Here is a 15000-nt window from a genome sequence, read left to right as displayed (position 1 = left end):
ACTGCCTGGTGGGGCTGCCTGGGGGGGGTGGGGGGCTGCCTGGTAGGGCTGCCTGGATGGTCTGCCTGGAGGGGCTGCCTGGATGGGCTGCCTGGGAGGGCTGCCTGGGAGGGCTGCCTGCCTGAGGGGGGGGGCTGCCTGGGGGAAGTGAAACGATGCAGTTAATCTGAAGTGCTTTTAAATGTGTTTTTTTTATTTAACGTTTCTAAATTGCTTTCAACACATAATTTACAAGCGCATTGCATAGCGGTGGGTGTAGTGTAGTGGCGCCACCCCGTCAGAAGAGGAGGCGTGGCTTATTTGGGGCGTGGCTTTGAATCGGGGCTAATGGCTGTGTCATCTAAATTACATTATAAGGACTTGGGAATACGATGTCATTGCTAAGGTAGGCACATATTTAGTAGAAAACAGCTTCGCCATCATCATCATCATCATGTTGTCAAATATACTTTAGACAGATGGCAACGTTGTCAATAGAATGTTCTTCAAAAATAGCTAGCAATGCTAACGATAGCTAGCTAAAAATCTGGAGGTCTCCCCTCAAGCTTAGCTAGCTAGCTAGCGTTATACTGCATCTCAATCTGGTGACATTAAAATGATGACACTAATTATTTGCTTTCTTTAGAAATGTCATTCTGTTTTCAACCCACCGTAATAAACATTAGACTTAACTGGGCAAGTCAGTTAAGAACAAATTCTTATTTTCAATGAGGGCCGAGGAACAGTGCCTTGTTCAGAGGCAGAACAACAGATTTTTACCTTGGCAGCTCGGGGATTCGATCTTGCAAACTTTCAGTTGCAAGTCCAACGCTCTAAACACTAGGCTACCTGCCACCTCTACACTCTAACCACTACGCTACCTGCCACCTCTACACTCTAACCACTAGGCTACCTGCCACCTCTACACTCTAACCACTACGCTACCTGCCACCTCTACACTCTAACCAGTAGGCTACCTGCCACCTCTACACTCTAACCACTAGGCTACCTGCCACCTCTACACTCTAACCACTAGGCTACCTGCCACCTCTACACTCTAACCACTAGGCTACCTGCCACCTCTACACTCTAACCACTACGCTACCTGCCACCTCTACACTCTAACCACTAGGCTACCTGTCACCTCTACACTCTAACCACTAGGCTACCTGCCTCCTCTACACTCTAACCACTAGGCTACCTGCCACCTCTACACTCTAACCACTAGGCTACCTGCCACCTCTACACTCTAACCACTAGGCTACCTGTCACCTCTACACTCTAACCACTAGGCTACCTGCCACCTCTACACTCTAACCACTAGGCTACCTGCCACCTCTACACTCTAACCACTAGGCTACCTGCCGCCTCTACACTCTAACCACTAGGCTACCTGCCACCTCTACACTCTAACCACTAGGCTACCTGCCACCTCTACACTCTAACCACTAGGCTGCCTGCCTCCTCTACACTCTAACCACCTCACTGTCTGGTTTCAATATTGTGGCCAGTAAAATGTTACGACTTTCTTCGTCCAGACGTTTGGACTCATTATTTCATGTTTATTAAACCAGCACAATTTCTTTGTTTGCAAGGAATTTATTTAATTGCAAAGTGAAAAATTCTACTTGGAACAAGATAAATAAAAAAAATGGGTTATGATTATTTTAAATATAAGTTTGTATTTGTGTTGTTTAACCAAACAGGAAGTGAAGTCTAAAAGGTTGCAACTTGAAATATAATATATTTAAATAATTTAATAATGAAATAGAACACTTCAATCATATATTTGGTTTCAACAAACATTGTTTTTTTTCAATTGAGAAAAACAGATTTATTTTAATTGTAATTAATTGCAGTCATTTTTGGGGGGGTTTATCCAAAGAGTGTTTTTTTTTTTTTTTACAGTTTAGTATTCTGACTGTCTGTAAACATCTCGGTGTGGGGTCTGAATATTTACAGTCTCTGCAATCCAGTTAGGTCACTGGGTCTTCACTTGTTTATAGGGGCTGGACTTTTACCACTATAGGACTATTGTTATTACATGCGCGCGCAAACACGAATTTCCAAGACTGTGTCCTTCTGCTAAAACTGATATTTCTTATTCGTTTTTTCAAGTTACAAGCCTGATGCCTTGAACATAGACTGCTGACACCCTGTGGAAGCCATAGGAATTGCACCCAGAGAGTTAATTCTCAATATGACCCTTCTCTTGCATTTCTAAGAGGATGGACTCTCAAAAACAAAAATTCTAGTTGGTTTTTCTTTGTATTTTCTCCTACCTCATATCAATTGTTTTCTTCCCAATGGTACCCATTATATGCATATCCTGGCTTCTGGGCCTGAGCAACAGGCAGTTTACTTTGGGCACATCATTCAGGCAGGAAGTGGAGAGAAAAGGGGCATAGCCCTAAGAACTTTTAGAGGCTGGACTTTTACCACTATAGTACTATTGTTATTCCCTATAGATGCCAGGAAGAGTACCTGGTACGGTCCTAGTGCAGGCTGAGGTGTGACTCTCTTCTCCCCTCCCTCTCCTCTCTAGATGCCAGGAGGAGTGTCCGGTGGGGTGGTACGGTCCTCAGTGCAGCCTGCGTTGTGACTGTCAGAACGGTGCTAAGTGTTACCATATCAACGGGGCGTGTCTCTGTGACACAGGCTTTAAAGGACCTCACTGTCAGGAGAGGTTCTGTCCCCCAGGCCTGTACGGACTCATCTGTGACAAGTACTGTCCCTGTAATGCCTCCAACACTGTCAGGTACATTACACTGACTACCCCTGACTTAGATCATGTCATTTTCATTGTAGTTAATTATCAAGTTTCCTACGCTAAACTATGTAGAATATTGGCCTGTTGGAAACTACAACTCCCTACTACATCACACAGTTCAGGCTGGATCTGATTTATCTCTAGAGAAACTACAACTCCCTACTACATCACACAGTTCAGGCTGGATCTGATTTATCTCTAGAGAAACTGTAAAATGTGCGCATTGAGCTCACAGAAAAAAAAACTAACGAAATGGAATTCAAATAATTGAACCGATGTTTGTCAATTAGTTGTTTAAAAAAAATCAAAATATAAACTTAAAAAAATTAAGAATAAAACGAAAAGAGTTGCACACTCACACATATAAACTCCCGGTAATTTATTGGGTAAATAACCAACGTTTTCGGCTTCACTGTGCCTTCATCAGGGTCTATTTAAATAAAATGAAAAATAACAGAAATGTTGGTGAATTGAAGCATTAATGCTCTGATGCTGGTCCTGGAACAGAAAGATCATCATCAGAGTCTGATGCTGGTCCTGGAACAGAAAGATCATCATCAGAGTCTGATGCTGGTCCTGGAACAGAATGATCATCATCACAGTCTGTGTAAAGGAGAAAAGGTAGACCTTGAGCCTCTGAGGGCTATAGGAGCACGTTGGTCAGGATGGATGGATGGATGTCGGCTTGGGGCTCGCTGTTTCACTCTCTCTGCAGATCTCTCAACTTGGCCTACTGGGGTTATGTTTGCTTGATGTCGACAGGGCTTTACTGATAACATTTGACTGATTGACTAAACGACTGATTGACTGATTGATTGATTAGATTGATAGATTGATTAATTAATTAGATTGGTTGGTTGATTGATTAATTTGATTTATTGATTCTGCTCTAGCTGTCACCCCTTGTCAGGTGAGTGCAGCTGTACAGCAGGATGGGCGGGGCTCTACTGCAACGAGACCTGTCCACCTGGTTACCACGGCGACGGATGCAGGTTGCCATGCAGCTGTTCCCACGGGGCCGACTGTCACGGAGTCACTGGGGCCTGCGTCTGTGCCCCTGGTTACATGGTGAGTTCTTCTTCCTCTTCTTCCACTAGGTGTGCTGACCTCCTTTTTGATTGACCAATTAGCGATCCAGTAGCACAAATCACTTACCCAATAGATGAGCACTATAGTCCCAGGTCTCTGAGTGGCTAAAACAACTGCAGAGCACTAATCTGGGTCCCTGTGGCTAAGCCAATAGGAAAGCACTATAGTAGTCCCAGGTCCCTGAGTGGCTAAAACAACAGCAGAGCATTAATCTGCATCCCTGTGGCTAAGCCAATAGGAAAGAACTATAGTAGTCCCAGGTCCCTGAGTGGCTAAAACAACAGCAGAGCATTAATCTGGGTCCCTGTGGCTAAGCCAATAGGAAAGCACTATAGTAGTCCCAGGTCTCTGAGTGGCTAAAACAACTGCAGAGCACTAATCTGGGTCCCTGTGGCTAAGCCAATAGGAAAGCACTATAGTAGTCCCAGGTCCCTGAGTGGCTAAAACAACTGCAGAGCACTAATCTGGGTCCCTGTGGCTAAGCCAATAGGAAAGAACTATAGTAGTCCCAGGTCCCTGAGTGGCTAAAACAACTGCAGAGCACTAATCTGGGTCCCTGTGGCTAAGCCAATAGGAAAGCACTATAGTAGTCCCAGGTCCCTGAGTGGCTAAAACAACTGCAGAGCACTAATCTGGGTCCCTGTCGCTAAGCCAATAGGAAAGAACTATAGTAGTCCCAGGTCCCTGAGTGGCTAAAACAACTGCAGAGCACTAATCTGGGTCCCTGTGGCTAAGCCAATAGGAAAATGTTAAGTACCCCAATGGACAGTAAAGGTAATCACTCCACAAACTATCATCACCATGCTCTTAAGGAAATCACAAATATTATGGACACATTAGAAATAGTGGATATTTGGAGACTCAAAAACCCCGACCTAGTGAGATATACATGGAGGAGACTTAATCAAGCTAGTCATCTTGACTACTTTCTTGTCTCTTTCTCTCTTGCATCAAAGGTTAAACAAGTTTTAATAGGAGACAGAATGCGATCAGATCATCATCTAATTGGCCTTCACATAACTGTCATAGATTTTCCACGTGGACGGGGATATTGGAAATTTAATCAAAGTTTAGTGGAGGACAACTTATTTTTAACTAAGACAAAATCATTTATAAATTAATTTTTCCAGTTTAATATTGGTTCAGTAAATCACCTTATTGTTTGGTATACCTTTAAATGTATCTTCAGGGGTCATTCAATTCAATATTCATCAATAATAAAAAAGCAGTTTCTGGCTAAAGAGACAAGACTAACAAGGGAATCCATGAACTAATAGAACAGGTAGACAGCAATAAAAACTATATTACAGAGATACAAAATAAGTTGTAGGAAACTTATTCAGTTGGCGAAGGCCAAGTTACAGAGGAATAACTTTTTTAGTCTGGAAAAACCCCAGGCCTTGATGGCATACCGGTAGAGGTATATCAAGTATTTTTTGATATACTAAAAGCTCCATTGTTAGATCGTTTTAACTACTCCTTTAGAAATGGTAGTCTGTCAGGTACTCAGCAGGAAGGTCTGATTTCTCTATTATTAAAACAAGACCCAGATGGTAAATATAAAGACCCAGTCTATCTAAAAACCTGGAGGCCCCTTACACTTCAATGTTGTGATGCAAAAATACTAGCAAAATGCATAGCACTCAAAATTAAAAGGGTTTTAGCAGGTATTGTTCATCCTGATCAAACAGGTTTTTTACGATATATATCGTACACGGATGATAATATACGACAACTACTAGAAATAATAGAACATCATGAAACATATAAGAAGCCAGGAATGGTATTTATAGGGGATTTTGAAAAGGCTTTTGATAAAGTAAGACTGGATTTATTCATAAATGCCTGGATTTTTTTCAATTTTGGTAATTCTCTTATAAAATGGGTAAAAATAATGTATAGCAACCCCAGGTGTAAAATAGTAAATAATGGCTACTTCTCAGAGAGTTTTGAATTGTCAAGAGGAGTTAAACAGGGGTGTCCGCTGTCACCATATCTATTCATTATGTCCATCGAAATGCTAGCTATTAAAATCAGATCCAATAACAACATTAGAGGATTAGAAATCCAAAGCTTAAAACCAAAGGTGTCCATGTATGTCGATGACTCAGGTTTTATAATAAGTCCTCAAGTCCCTGCAATGTCTCATTAATCTCTCTGGGATATGTGGGACGCTAGCAAATCAAATCAAATCAAATTTATTTATATAGCCCTTCGTACATCAGCTGATATCTCAAAGTGCTGTACAGAAACCCAGCCTAAAACCCCAAACAGCAAGCAATGCAGGTGTAGAAGCACGGTGGCTAGGAAAAACTCCCTAGAAAGGCCAAAACCTAGGAAGAAACCTAGAGAGGAACCAGGCTATGTGGGGTGGCCAGTCCTCTTCTGGCTGTGCCGGGTGGAGATTATAACAGAACATGGCCAAGATGTTCAAATGTTCATAAATGACCCGCATGGTCGAATAATAATAAGGCAGAACAGTTGAAACTGGAGCAGCAGCACGGTCAGGTGGACTGGGGACAGCAAGGAGTCATCATGTCAGGAAGTCCTGGGGCATGGTCCTAGGGCTCAGGTCAGTTGAAACTGGAGCAGCAGCACGGCCAGGTGGACTGGGGACAGCAAGGAGTCATCATGTCAGGTAGTCCTGGGGCATGGTCCTAGGGCTCAGGTCCTCCGAGAGAGAGAAAGAAAGAGAGAAGGAGAGAATTAGAGAACGCACACTTAGATTCACACAGGACACCGAATAGGACAGGAGAAGTACTCCAGATATAACAAATCAATGTCTCATTGATGATCTAGATAACTATTCTGCCGACTCTGGACTAAAACCTAATTATGATATTACGTATTGGATCTAAAAAATAAAAACTACTTTTACATTACCCTGCAGTTTACCGATAAAAAGCGCTGATGGTGAAGTCGACATAATTGGTATTTATATCACAACATATATAAATGAGCTCTTCAATAGAAAAATTGTAAAAAATAGACAAGATCCTGCCACCATGGTGATGTAAATACCTGTCTATTTATGGGAAAAATTGCCCTAATGAACTCCTTAGTCATATCTCAGTTTACTCACTTACTCATGAAGCTGCCTACTCCTGATGATTCATTTTTTTCAAATCAAATGAGCAAAAAAAAATATTTCGCTTTATCTGGGACTCTAAACCCCCCAAAATAAATAAACAAGATAAAACGTGCCTATATACTGAATATGAACTGGGTGGGTTGAGATGATTAAATATAAAAGCACTAAACCTCTCTCTAAAAGCTTCACTTATTCAAAAGTTTTACTGCCTTTGTGCAAATTGCCATGTCTCTCGATTAATTGAAAATTATACTTTTTTCAAAGTATCTCTCTTTTTTTTCAAACAAGCATTACAGAGCTGGCTACAATTTCAATTTCCCTGAAAAGATAGAACAAATATTACAACAAACATTATGGCTGAACTCAAATGTGCTGGTTGATAAAATACCTGTATTTATTGAAAAGGGTATTTTGTTCTTAAATGATATTGTAAATTGGAATGGCAGAGTTATGTCCTTCATGGAGTTATCAGTGTACAGCTCAATCCAAAAGTGCAACCAATTGATTACCCCCAAAATTGAGGAGGCAGGTGGCAGCAGGAGGAGGTAGGGAACTGGCCTGTCTGCCCAATATAAATGATCAAAACTGGCAGAGGAATAAAAATAGCATAAATAGGAAAGTACACCAGTTTCATTTGAGGACCAGGATGTTGACAACTGTGCCATACAGATTGCAAAATAGTTGGGAAGAGATTTTTGATGTACCGATTCCATGGTACAGGGTGTATGAGTTAATATATAAAGCAACGCAAGATTCAAGACTTCGTGCTTTTCAGCTAAAATTATTATATAGAATTCTTGCCACCAACAAAATGTTGAATATTTGGGGGATAAAATCATCGAAGCTCTGCAGATTTTGTTGTGAATATACAGAATCAATTATCAATTATTTTGGTATTGACCTCAGGTAGCCTGTTTCTGGTCTCAGGTTCAGGAATGGCTGAAAATGCATAGCATTGATCTAAAATGGACCCTAGAAATAGTACTGTTAGGAGATCTGGAGAGACCGGGTCAGTCAATTACTAATATTCTAATATTCTAATACTCTTAGTAAAAGTATTGATCTTCAACTCCCAATCTGTGGATTCTATTCGATTTAGATAGATTGAAAACGTATGTTAAACATCACAGCATAGTTGAAAGATATGTGTTGCATAGAAACCTGAAGTGGTAGATGGGATGGGCTGAGGGTGACCAGCAGAGATAGATGGGATGGGCTGAGGGTGACCAGCAGAGATAGATGGGATGGGCTGAGGGTGACCAGCAGAGATAGATGGGATGGGCTGAGGGTGGCCAGCAGAGATAGATGGGATAGGCTGAGGGTGACCAGCAGAGATAGATGGGATGGGCTGAGGGTGACCAGCAGAGATAGATGGGATGGGCTGAGGGTGTCCAGCAGAGATAGAAGGGATGGGCTGAGGGTGACCAGCAGAGATAGAAGGGATGGGCTGAGGGTGTCCAGCAGAGATAGATGGGATGGGCTGAGGGTGACCAGCAGAGATAGATGGGATGGGCTGAGGGTGACCAGCAGAGATAGATGGGATGGGCTGAGGGTGTCCAGCAGAGATAGATGGGATGGGCTGAGGGTGGCCAGCAGAGATAGGTGGGATGGGCTGAGGGTGACCAGCAGAGATAGATGGGATGGGCTGAGGGTGACCAGCAGAGATAGATGGGATGGGCTGAGGGTGTCCAGCAGAGATAGATGGGATGGGCTGAGGGTGGCCAGCAGAGATAGATGGGATGGGCTGAGGGTGTCCAGCAGAGATAGATGTGATGGGCTGAGGGTGACCAGCAGAGATAGATGGGATGGGCTGAGGGTGGCCAGCAGAGATAAATGGGAGAGGCTGAGGGTGGCCAGCAGAGATAGATGGGATGGGCTGAGGGTGACCAGCAGAGATAGATGGGATGGGCTGAGGGTGGCCAGCAGAGATAAATGGGAGAGGCTGAGGGTGGCCAGCAGAGATAGATGTGATGGGCTGAGGGTGACCAGCAGAGATAGATGGGAGGTGCTGAGGGTGGCCAGCAGAGATAAATGGGAGAGGCTGAGGGTGACCAGCAGAGATAGATGGGATGGGCTGAGGGTGGCCAGCAGAGATGGGCTGAGGGAAGCTGAGGGCTGGTATGTGGAATTGGAGACAAGTGGGAGTGGAGTTGCTGTGTGAGAGAGAGAATGATGGTCAAAGATAAAAGTAAATAAATAAAAGCAAAATAAAACACAATAAAAAGTACATTTGACTCTGAGGGACAGTGTGTTTTTACAACTAATGTCAGTTTGCCTGAGGCTGATGCCGTGCAGGTGTTTGAACACAAGAACACACACACACATGTCATAGTGCCAGACATGCACACAAACATATTCAGTTGTCCTTGATGTCCTTTGTTTTAAATGTATTTATTTATAACAACAAAATGTGCTTCTTGTTTGCTGTTTTTTTTTTTTTCTCTTTAGTTCTTTCTGTTTGGGGGGGGTATAATTCATTGTATTATTTATTTATTTATTAGCCTGGTGGGAGATCTGTCTCAAGGGCACCTTGAGCAGGACATTGACCCTGAGCTGAAACCTCCCTCCTCTTCTTCCACTTCGCCATGTCTCTTCTTTCTCCTCCTCCACATCCTCCTCCAACTCCTTCTCTTCCACCTCCTCCTCTTCCACCTCCTTCTCTTCCACCTCCTCCTCTACCTTCTCCTCTACCGCCACCTCCTTCTCCTCCTCATCCACCTCCTTCTACTTCACCTCCTTCTCCTCTACCCCACCTCCTTCTCCTCCTCTACCTCCTCCACCTCCTTCTCCTCCACCTGCACCTCCTTCTCCTCCACCTCCACCTCCTCCTCATCCACCTCCTTATCCTCCATCTCCTCCACTTCTTCTTCTTCTTCCTCTTCCTCTGATTTCTCCTTCTCTTCCTCCCCGTCACCACACCCCCTCTCCTCTCAGCCCTTAGATAACAACGTGAACAGAGTAGAAGTGCCATTGTTAGCAGTATTAAAACCGTCATTTTGAGAACAGAACAAAGGCTACTGTGAACTGATTGATAAAAGTGTCATTCCCAGACCGAAGCTTTCATGTAGGGCGCCGAGGGAAGAGAGAGAGGAGGAGAGGAGGAGGAAGAGAGGAGGAGGAGGAGGTGTGGGGGGGAGGTGGAGGAGGAGGAAGAGGAGGAGAGGAGGAGAGAAGGAGGTGTAGGGGGGAGGAGGAGGAGGAGGAGGAGGAGGTGGAGGGGGGGAGGTGGAGAGAGGAGGAGGAGGAGGGAGGAGGAGGGAGGAGGAGAGGAGGAGGAGGAGGTGGAGAGGGGAGGTGGAGGAGGTGGAGGGGGGAGGAGGAGAGGAGGAGGAGGGAGGAGGAGAGGAGGAGGAGGAGGTGGAGAGGGGAGGAGGAGGAGGTGGAGGGGGGAGGAGGAGAGGAGGAGGAGGGAGGAGGAGAGGAGGAGGAGGAGGTGGAGAGGGGAGGTGGAGGGGGGAGGAGGAGGAGGAGAGGAGGAGGTGGAGGGAGGAGCAGGAGGGAGGAGAGGAGAAGGAAGGGGAGAGGAGGAGGGGAGGCGGAGGAGGAGGTGGAGGGAGGAGGAGGAGGAGGAATGGGAGAGGAGGAGGAAGGGGAGAGGAGGAGGAGGTGGAGGGAGGAGGAGGCGGAGGAGGAGTGGAAAAGGAAAGGGAGAGGAGGAGGAAGGGGAGAGGAGAGGGAGGGGAGGAGAAGGAAGGGGAGAGGAGGAGGAAGGGGAGAGGAGGAGGCAGGGGAGAGGAGGAGGAGGAGAGGAGGAGGAGGGGAGGAGAAGGAAGGGGAGAGAAGGAGGAAGGGGAGAGGAGGAGAGGAGGAGGAAGGGGAGAGGAGGAGGAAGAGGAGAGGAGGAGGCGAGGCTGAGGAGGAGGAGGAGGAGGAGGAGGAGGAGGAGGAGAGGAGAAGGAGAGGAGGAGGAGGAGGTGGAGGGAGGAAGAGGAGGAGGAGAGGAGAAGGAAGGGGAGAGGAGGAGGAAGGGGAGAGGAGGAGGAGGAGGTGGAGGGAGGAGGAGGTGGCGGAGTGGAGAAGGAAAGGGAGAGGAGGTGGAAGGGGAGAGGAGGAGGAAGGGGAGAGGAGGGGAGGATGAGGTGGAGGGAGGAGGAGAAGGAAGGGGAGAGGAGGGGAGGAGAAGGAAGGGGAGAGGAGGAGGAAGGGGAGAGGAGGAGGAGGAGAGGAGGAGGAAGGAGAGAGGAGGGGAGGAGGAGGTGGAGGAGGAGAGGAGAAGGAGAGGGAGAGGAGGAGGAAGGGGAGAGGTGGAGGGGGAGGAGGAGGAGGAGAGGAGAAGGAAGGGGAGAGGAGGAGGGAGGGGAGAGGAGGAGGAAGGGGAGAGGAGGAGGAGGAGAGGAGGAGGAGGGGAGGAGAAGGAAGGGGAGAGGAGGAGGAAGGGGAGAGGAGGAGAGGAGGAGGAAGGGGAGAGGAGGAGGAAGAGGAGAGGAGGAGGCGAGGCTGAGGAGGAGGAGGAGGAGGAGGAGAGGAGAAGGAGAGGAGGAGGAGGAGGTGGAGGGAGGAAGAGGAGGAGGAGAGGAGAAGGAAGGGGAGAGGAGGAGGAAGGGGAGAGGAGGAGAAGGAGGTGGAGGGAGGAGGAGGTGGCGGAGTGGAGAAGGAAAGGGAGAGGAGGTGGAAGGGGAGAGGAGGAGGAAGGGGAGAGGAGGGGAGGATGAGGTGGAGGGAGGAGGAGAAGGAAGGGGAGAGGAGGGGAGGAGAAGGAAGGGGAGAGGAGGAGGAAGGGGAGAGGAGGAGGAGGAGAGGAGGAGGAAGGAGAGAGGAGGGGAGGAGGAGGTGTAGGGAGGAGAAGGACAGGGAGAGGAGGAGGAAGGGGAGAGGAGGGGAGGAGGAGGTGGAGGGAGGAGGAGGAGGAAGGGGAGAGGAGGAGGAGGTGGAGGGAGGAGGAGGAGGAGAGGAGGAAGAAGATGAGAGGAGAGACCCTTAAAGATACACCATGTTCTGCCCCTGGCGTCCAGTCCTCCGTTTAAACTCTGTCAAGATGAGCGGACACACACAGTGCTGAGCTGACAGCTGGGTAGCAGACAGAGCAAAGTCCCGGTGAGGAGAGGCACAGAGGAGGCTCAGGGGCGAGTCGGAGTGAGGAGGGAGTCCCCAGACACACAGGACTCTTCTATGGCGCTAATTAGTACTCTAAATCATACTGTCAGCTGTCACTCAGGACAGAGAAGAGAGAGGAGAGAGAGAGATGGAGGGGAGGGGACCCAGAGACACAGGGCTATGATCATCAGGGCTGAGAGAAAGAGAGAGAGAGAGAGAGAGGGGGGATCTTTATAGGTGCTGCTGTGCTCAGCCATTTTAAAGCAGAGGAATTATAATGATGCTGGCCTGGTGTGACTACAGAGGAGAGGACCGGGTGGAGTGGTGGAGGGATGGAAGGATGGAGGAGTGGAGGGATGGAGGAGTGGAGGGATGGAGGGGTGGAGGAGTGGAGGGATGGAAGAGTGGAGGGATGGAGGAGTGGAGGGGTGGAGGGGTGGAGGAGTGGAGGGATGGAGGGATGGAGGAGTGAAGGGATGGAGGGGTGGAGGGGTGGAGGGATGGAGGGGTGGAGGAGCAGAGGATGGAGGAGTGGAGGGATGGAGGAGTGGAGGGATGGATGGGGTGGAGGGGTGGAGGAGTAGAGGATGGAGGATGGAGGAGTGGAGGAGTGGAGGGGTGGAGGAGTAGAGGATGGAGGTGTGGAGGGATGGAGAGTGGAGGAGTGGAGGGATGGAGAGTGGAGGAGTGGAGGGATGGAGGAGTGGAGGGATGGAGGAGTGGAGGAGTGGAGAGTGGAGGGATGGAGGAGTGGAGGAGTGGAGAGTGGAGGGATGGAGGGATGGAGGATGGAGGAGTGGAGGGATGGAGAAGTGGAGGATGGAGGAGTGGAGGATGGAGGAGTGGAGGATGGAGGAGTGGAGGGATGGAGGAGTGGAGGGATGGAGGAGTGGAGTTGTGGAGGAGTGGAGTTGTGGAGGAGTGGAGGATGGAGGAGTGGAGGGATGGAGGGATGGAGGAGTGGAGGAGGGGTGGAGGAGTGGAGGGGTGGAGGAGTGGAGGAGTGGAGGAGTGGAGGGATGGAGGGGTGGAGGGATGGAGGAGTGGAGGAGTGGAAAGGGTGGAGGAGTGGAGGGATGGAGGAGTGGAGGAGTGGAGGAGTGGAGGGATGGAGGGGGGGAGGGGTGGACCTGTTACAGCCAAATTTTCAGCCGGGTCCTTTTTCCATTTAAATGAACTGGGCTATTTCTCGTCGTTGCAGTCAAGATTTCTTTATACGGCGGGAGAGAGCGTGCTGCTCCTCCGTTGTTTCCGTGAGTCAATTTGCATAATAATGTGTCAACGATGAGTCCCAATGTTTTCGGACAGATTATTTTGTTGAATGTGTTTCAATATGCAGCCACAAAGTGTTGTTGAATAGGTTTACTGTGCTTTGATTGAAAGCAGTGACTCAGTGAATCAGTGAATCAGTGACTCAGTGAAGCAGTGACTCAGTGAATCAGTGAATCAGTGAATCAGTTTCAACTAGTTTGGAAATGGTGTCAAACTGACCGGATAAAGCCCGTCTCATATCCATTCACCAATCGTACAACATAGATAGTTCTACAGTATGTTCATGGTATCGCTAGTGAACTAAAGATCTTGTTGGTATTTTTCCATATGAAGTCCATGAGGACTTGCCAGACAGTGACGTTGAAGAGAGTGGCTCTTCAGTAGCCAACCGAATCGCATCGGTAAGAGAGTGACTCGTCAGTAGCCAACCGAATCGCATCGGTAAGAGAGTGACTCGTCAGTAGCCAACCGAATCGCATCGGTAAGAGAGTGGCTCGTCAGTAGCCAACCGAATCGCATCGGTAAGAGAGTGGCTCTTCAGTAGCCAACCGAATCGCATCGGTAAGAGAGTGACTCGTCAGTAGCCAACCGAATCGCATCGGTAATAGAGTGACTCGTCAGTAGCCAACTGAATCGCATCGGTAAGAGAGTGACTCGTCAGTAGCCAACCGAATCGCATCGGTAAGAGAGTGGCTCGTCAGTAGCCAACCGAATCGCATCGGTAAGAGAGTGGCTCTTCAGTAGCCAACCGAATCGCATCGGTAAGAGAGTGACTCGTCAGTAGCCAACCGAATCGCATCGGTAAGAGAGTGACTCGTCAGTAGCCAACCGAATCGCATCGGTAAGAGAGTTACTCGTCAGTAGCCAACCGAATCGCGTCGGTAAGAGAGTGACTCGTCAGTAGCCAACCGAATCGCATCGGTAAGAGAGTGACTCGTCAGTAGCCAACCGAATCGCATCGGTAAGAGAGTGACTCGTCAGTAGCCCACCGAATCGCATCGGTAAGAGAGTGGCTCGTCAGTAGCCAACCGAATCGCATCGGTAAGAGAGTGGCTCGTCAGTAGCCAACCGAATCGCATCGGTAGGAGAGTGACTCGTCAGTAGCCAACCGAATCGCATCGGTAAGAGAGCCCGTTTATTTGACTCACCTAATTTGCATACGGGTAGGCTTTTCGACGATTATGCGCAGATAAATTCTGAAAACATTCAATGAAAGATGGTGAATATACTCCTCACTTGCAGGAACAGCGAGATAGCCTCTCTCTCTCGTCCAAAAAATATGATAAAAGAAAACAGATTTAATTGTTTTTAAAAGCTAATGATACTGATATGATATGAAATATATTAAAGATATTCATATACATTCAGACCTCTGTTGGAGGTATCTTGCCATTTTGATTGGTTCCGGACCAACATTTTTTGTGTACGGAGGGCTCTGTGAATGGCGCAGCATCAATTGCTGTGCAAATCTGTGACAGTTCTGTTTGTCCCGCTTCGCACGCCGTTCTCCGCTCTCCTCTGAAGTGCAGTATGTGCTATCTGACACCGCATTTGCATAGGGAGCGACACGTCACATTTTCTGGCCTATCCACACAAAGGATTGAACTCCCCAGTCTGTGAACCTCGCAGCTCCACTTAAATGGCATATGAAATGGGAGACTAGTGATCACAGTAGACACATGTCACTGTGATGTTCTTAGATGATGCTCTGGTGTCTTCGAGGGCTTCTACGGTCCTAGTTGCTACTCAAGTTTTCTAACTAACT

The 15000-nt window shown here is 47.6% G+C and overlaps 1 protein-coding gene across 1 annotated transcript in view; it reads left to right on the top strand.

Annotated features, from left to right (window-relative positions):
• megf11 (multiple EGF-like-domains 11) overlaps positions 1-15000 on the top strand; it is a 328088-nt gene that overhangs the window by 215828 nt on the left and 97260 nt on the right. Inside the window, exons 6-7 of the mRNA XM_036968560.1 lie at positions 2525-2737; positions 3643-3817. Of these exons, the coding sequence (XP_036824455.1) occupies positions 2525-2737; positions 3643-3817 (388 nt within the window). The remainder of the gene's footprint in view (positions 1-2524; positions 2738-3642; positions 3818-15000) is intronic.

This window comes from Oncorhynchus mykiss, chromosome 30 (assembly GCF_013265735.2).
Source record: "Oncorhynchus mykiss isolate Arlee chromosome 30, USDA_OmykA_1.1, whole genome shotgun sequence".
NCBI classification, from domain to species: domain Eukaryota; kingdom Metazoa; phylum Chordata; class Actinopteri; order Salmoniformes; family Salmonidae; genus Oncorhynchus; species Oncorhynchus mykiss.
The sequence above is the reverse complement of the archived record's forward strand: the minus strand, read 5'-3'. Positions and strand labels throughout refer to the sequence as shown.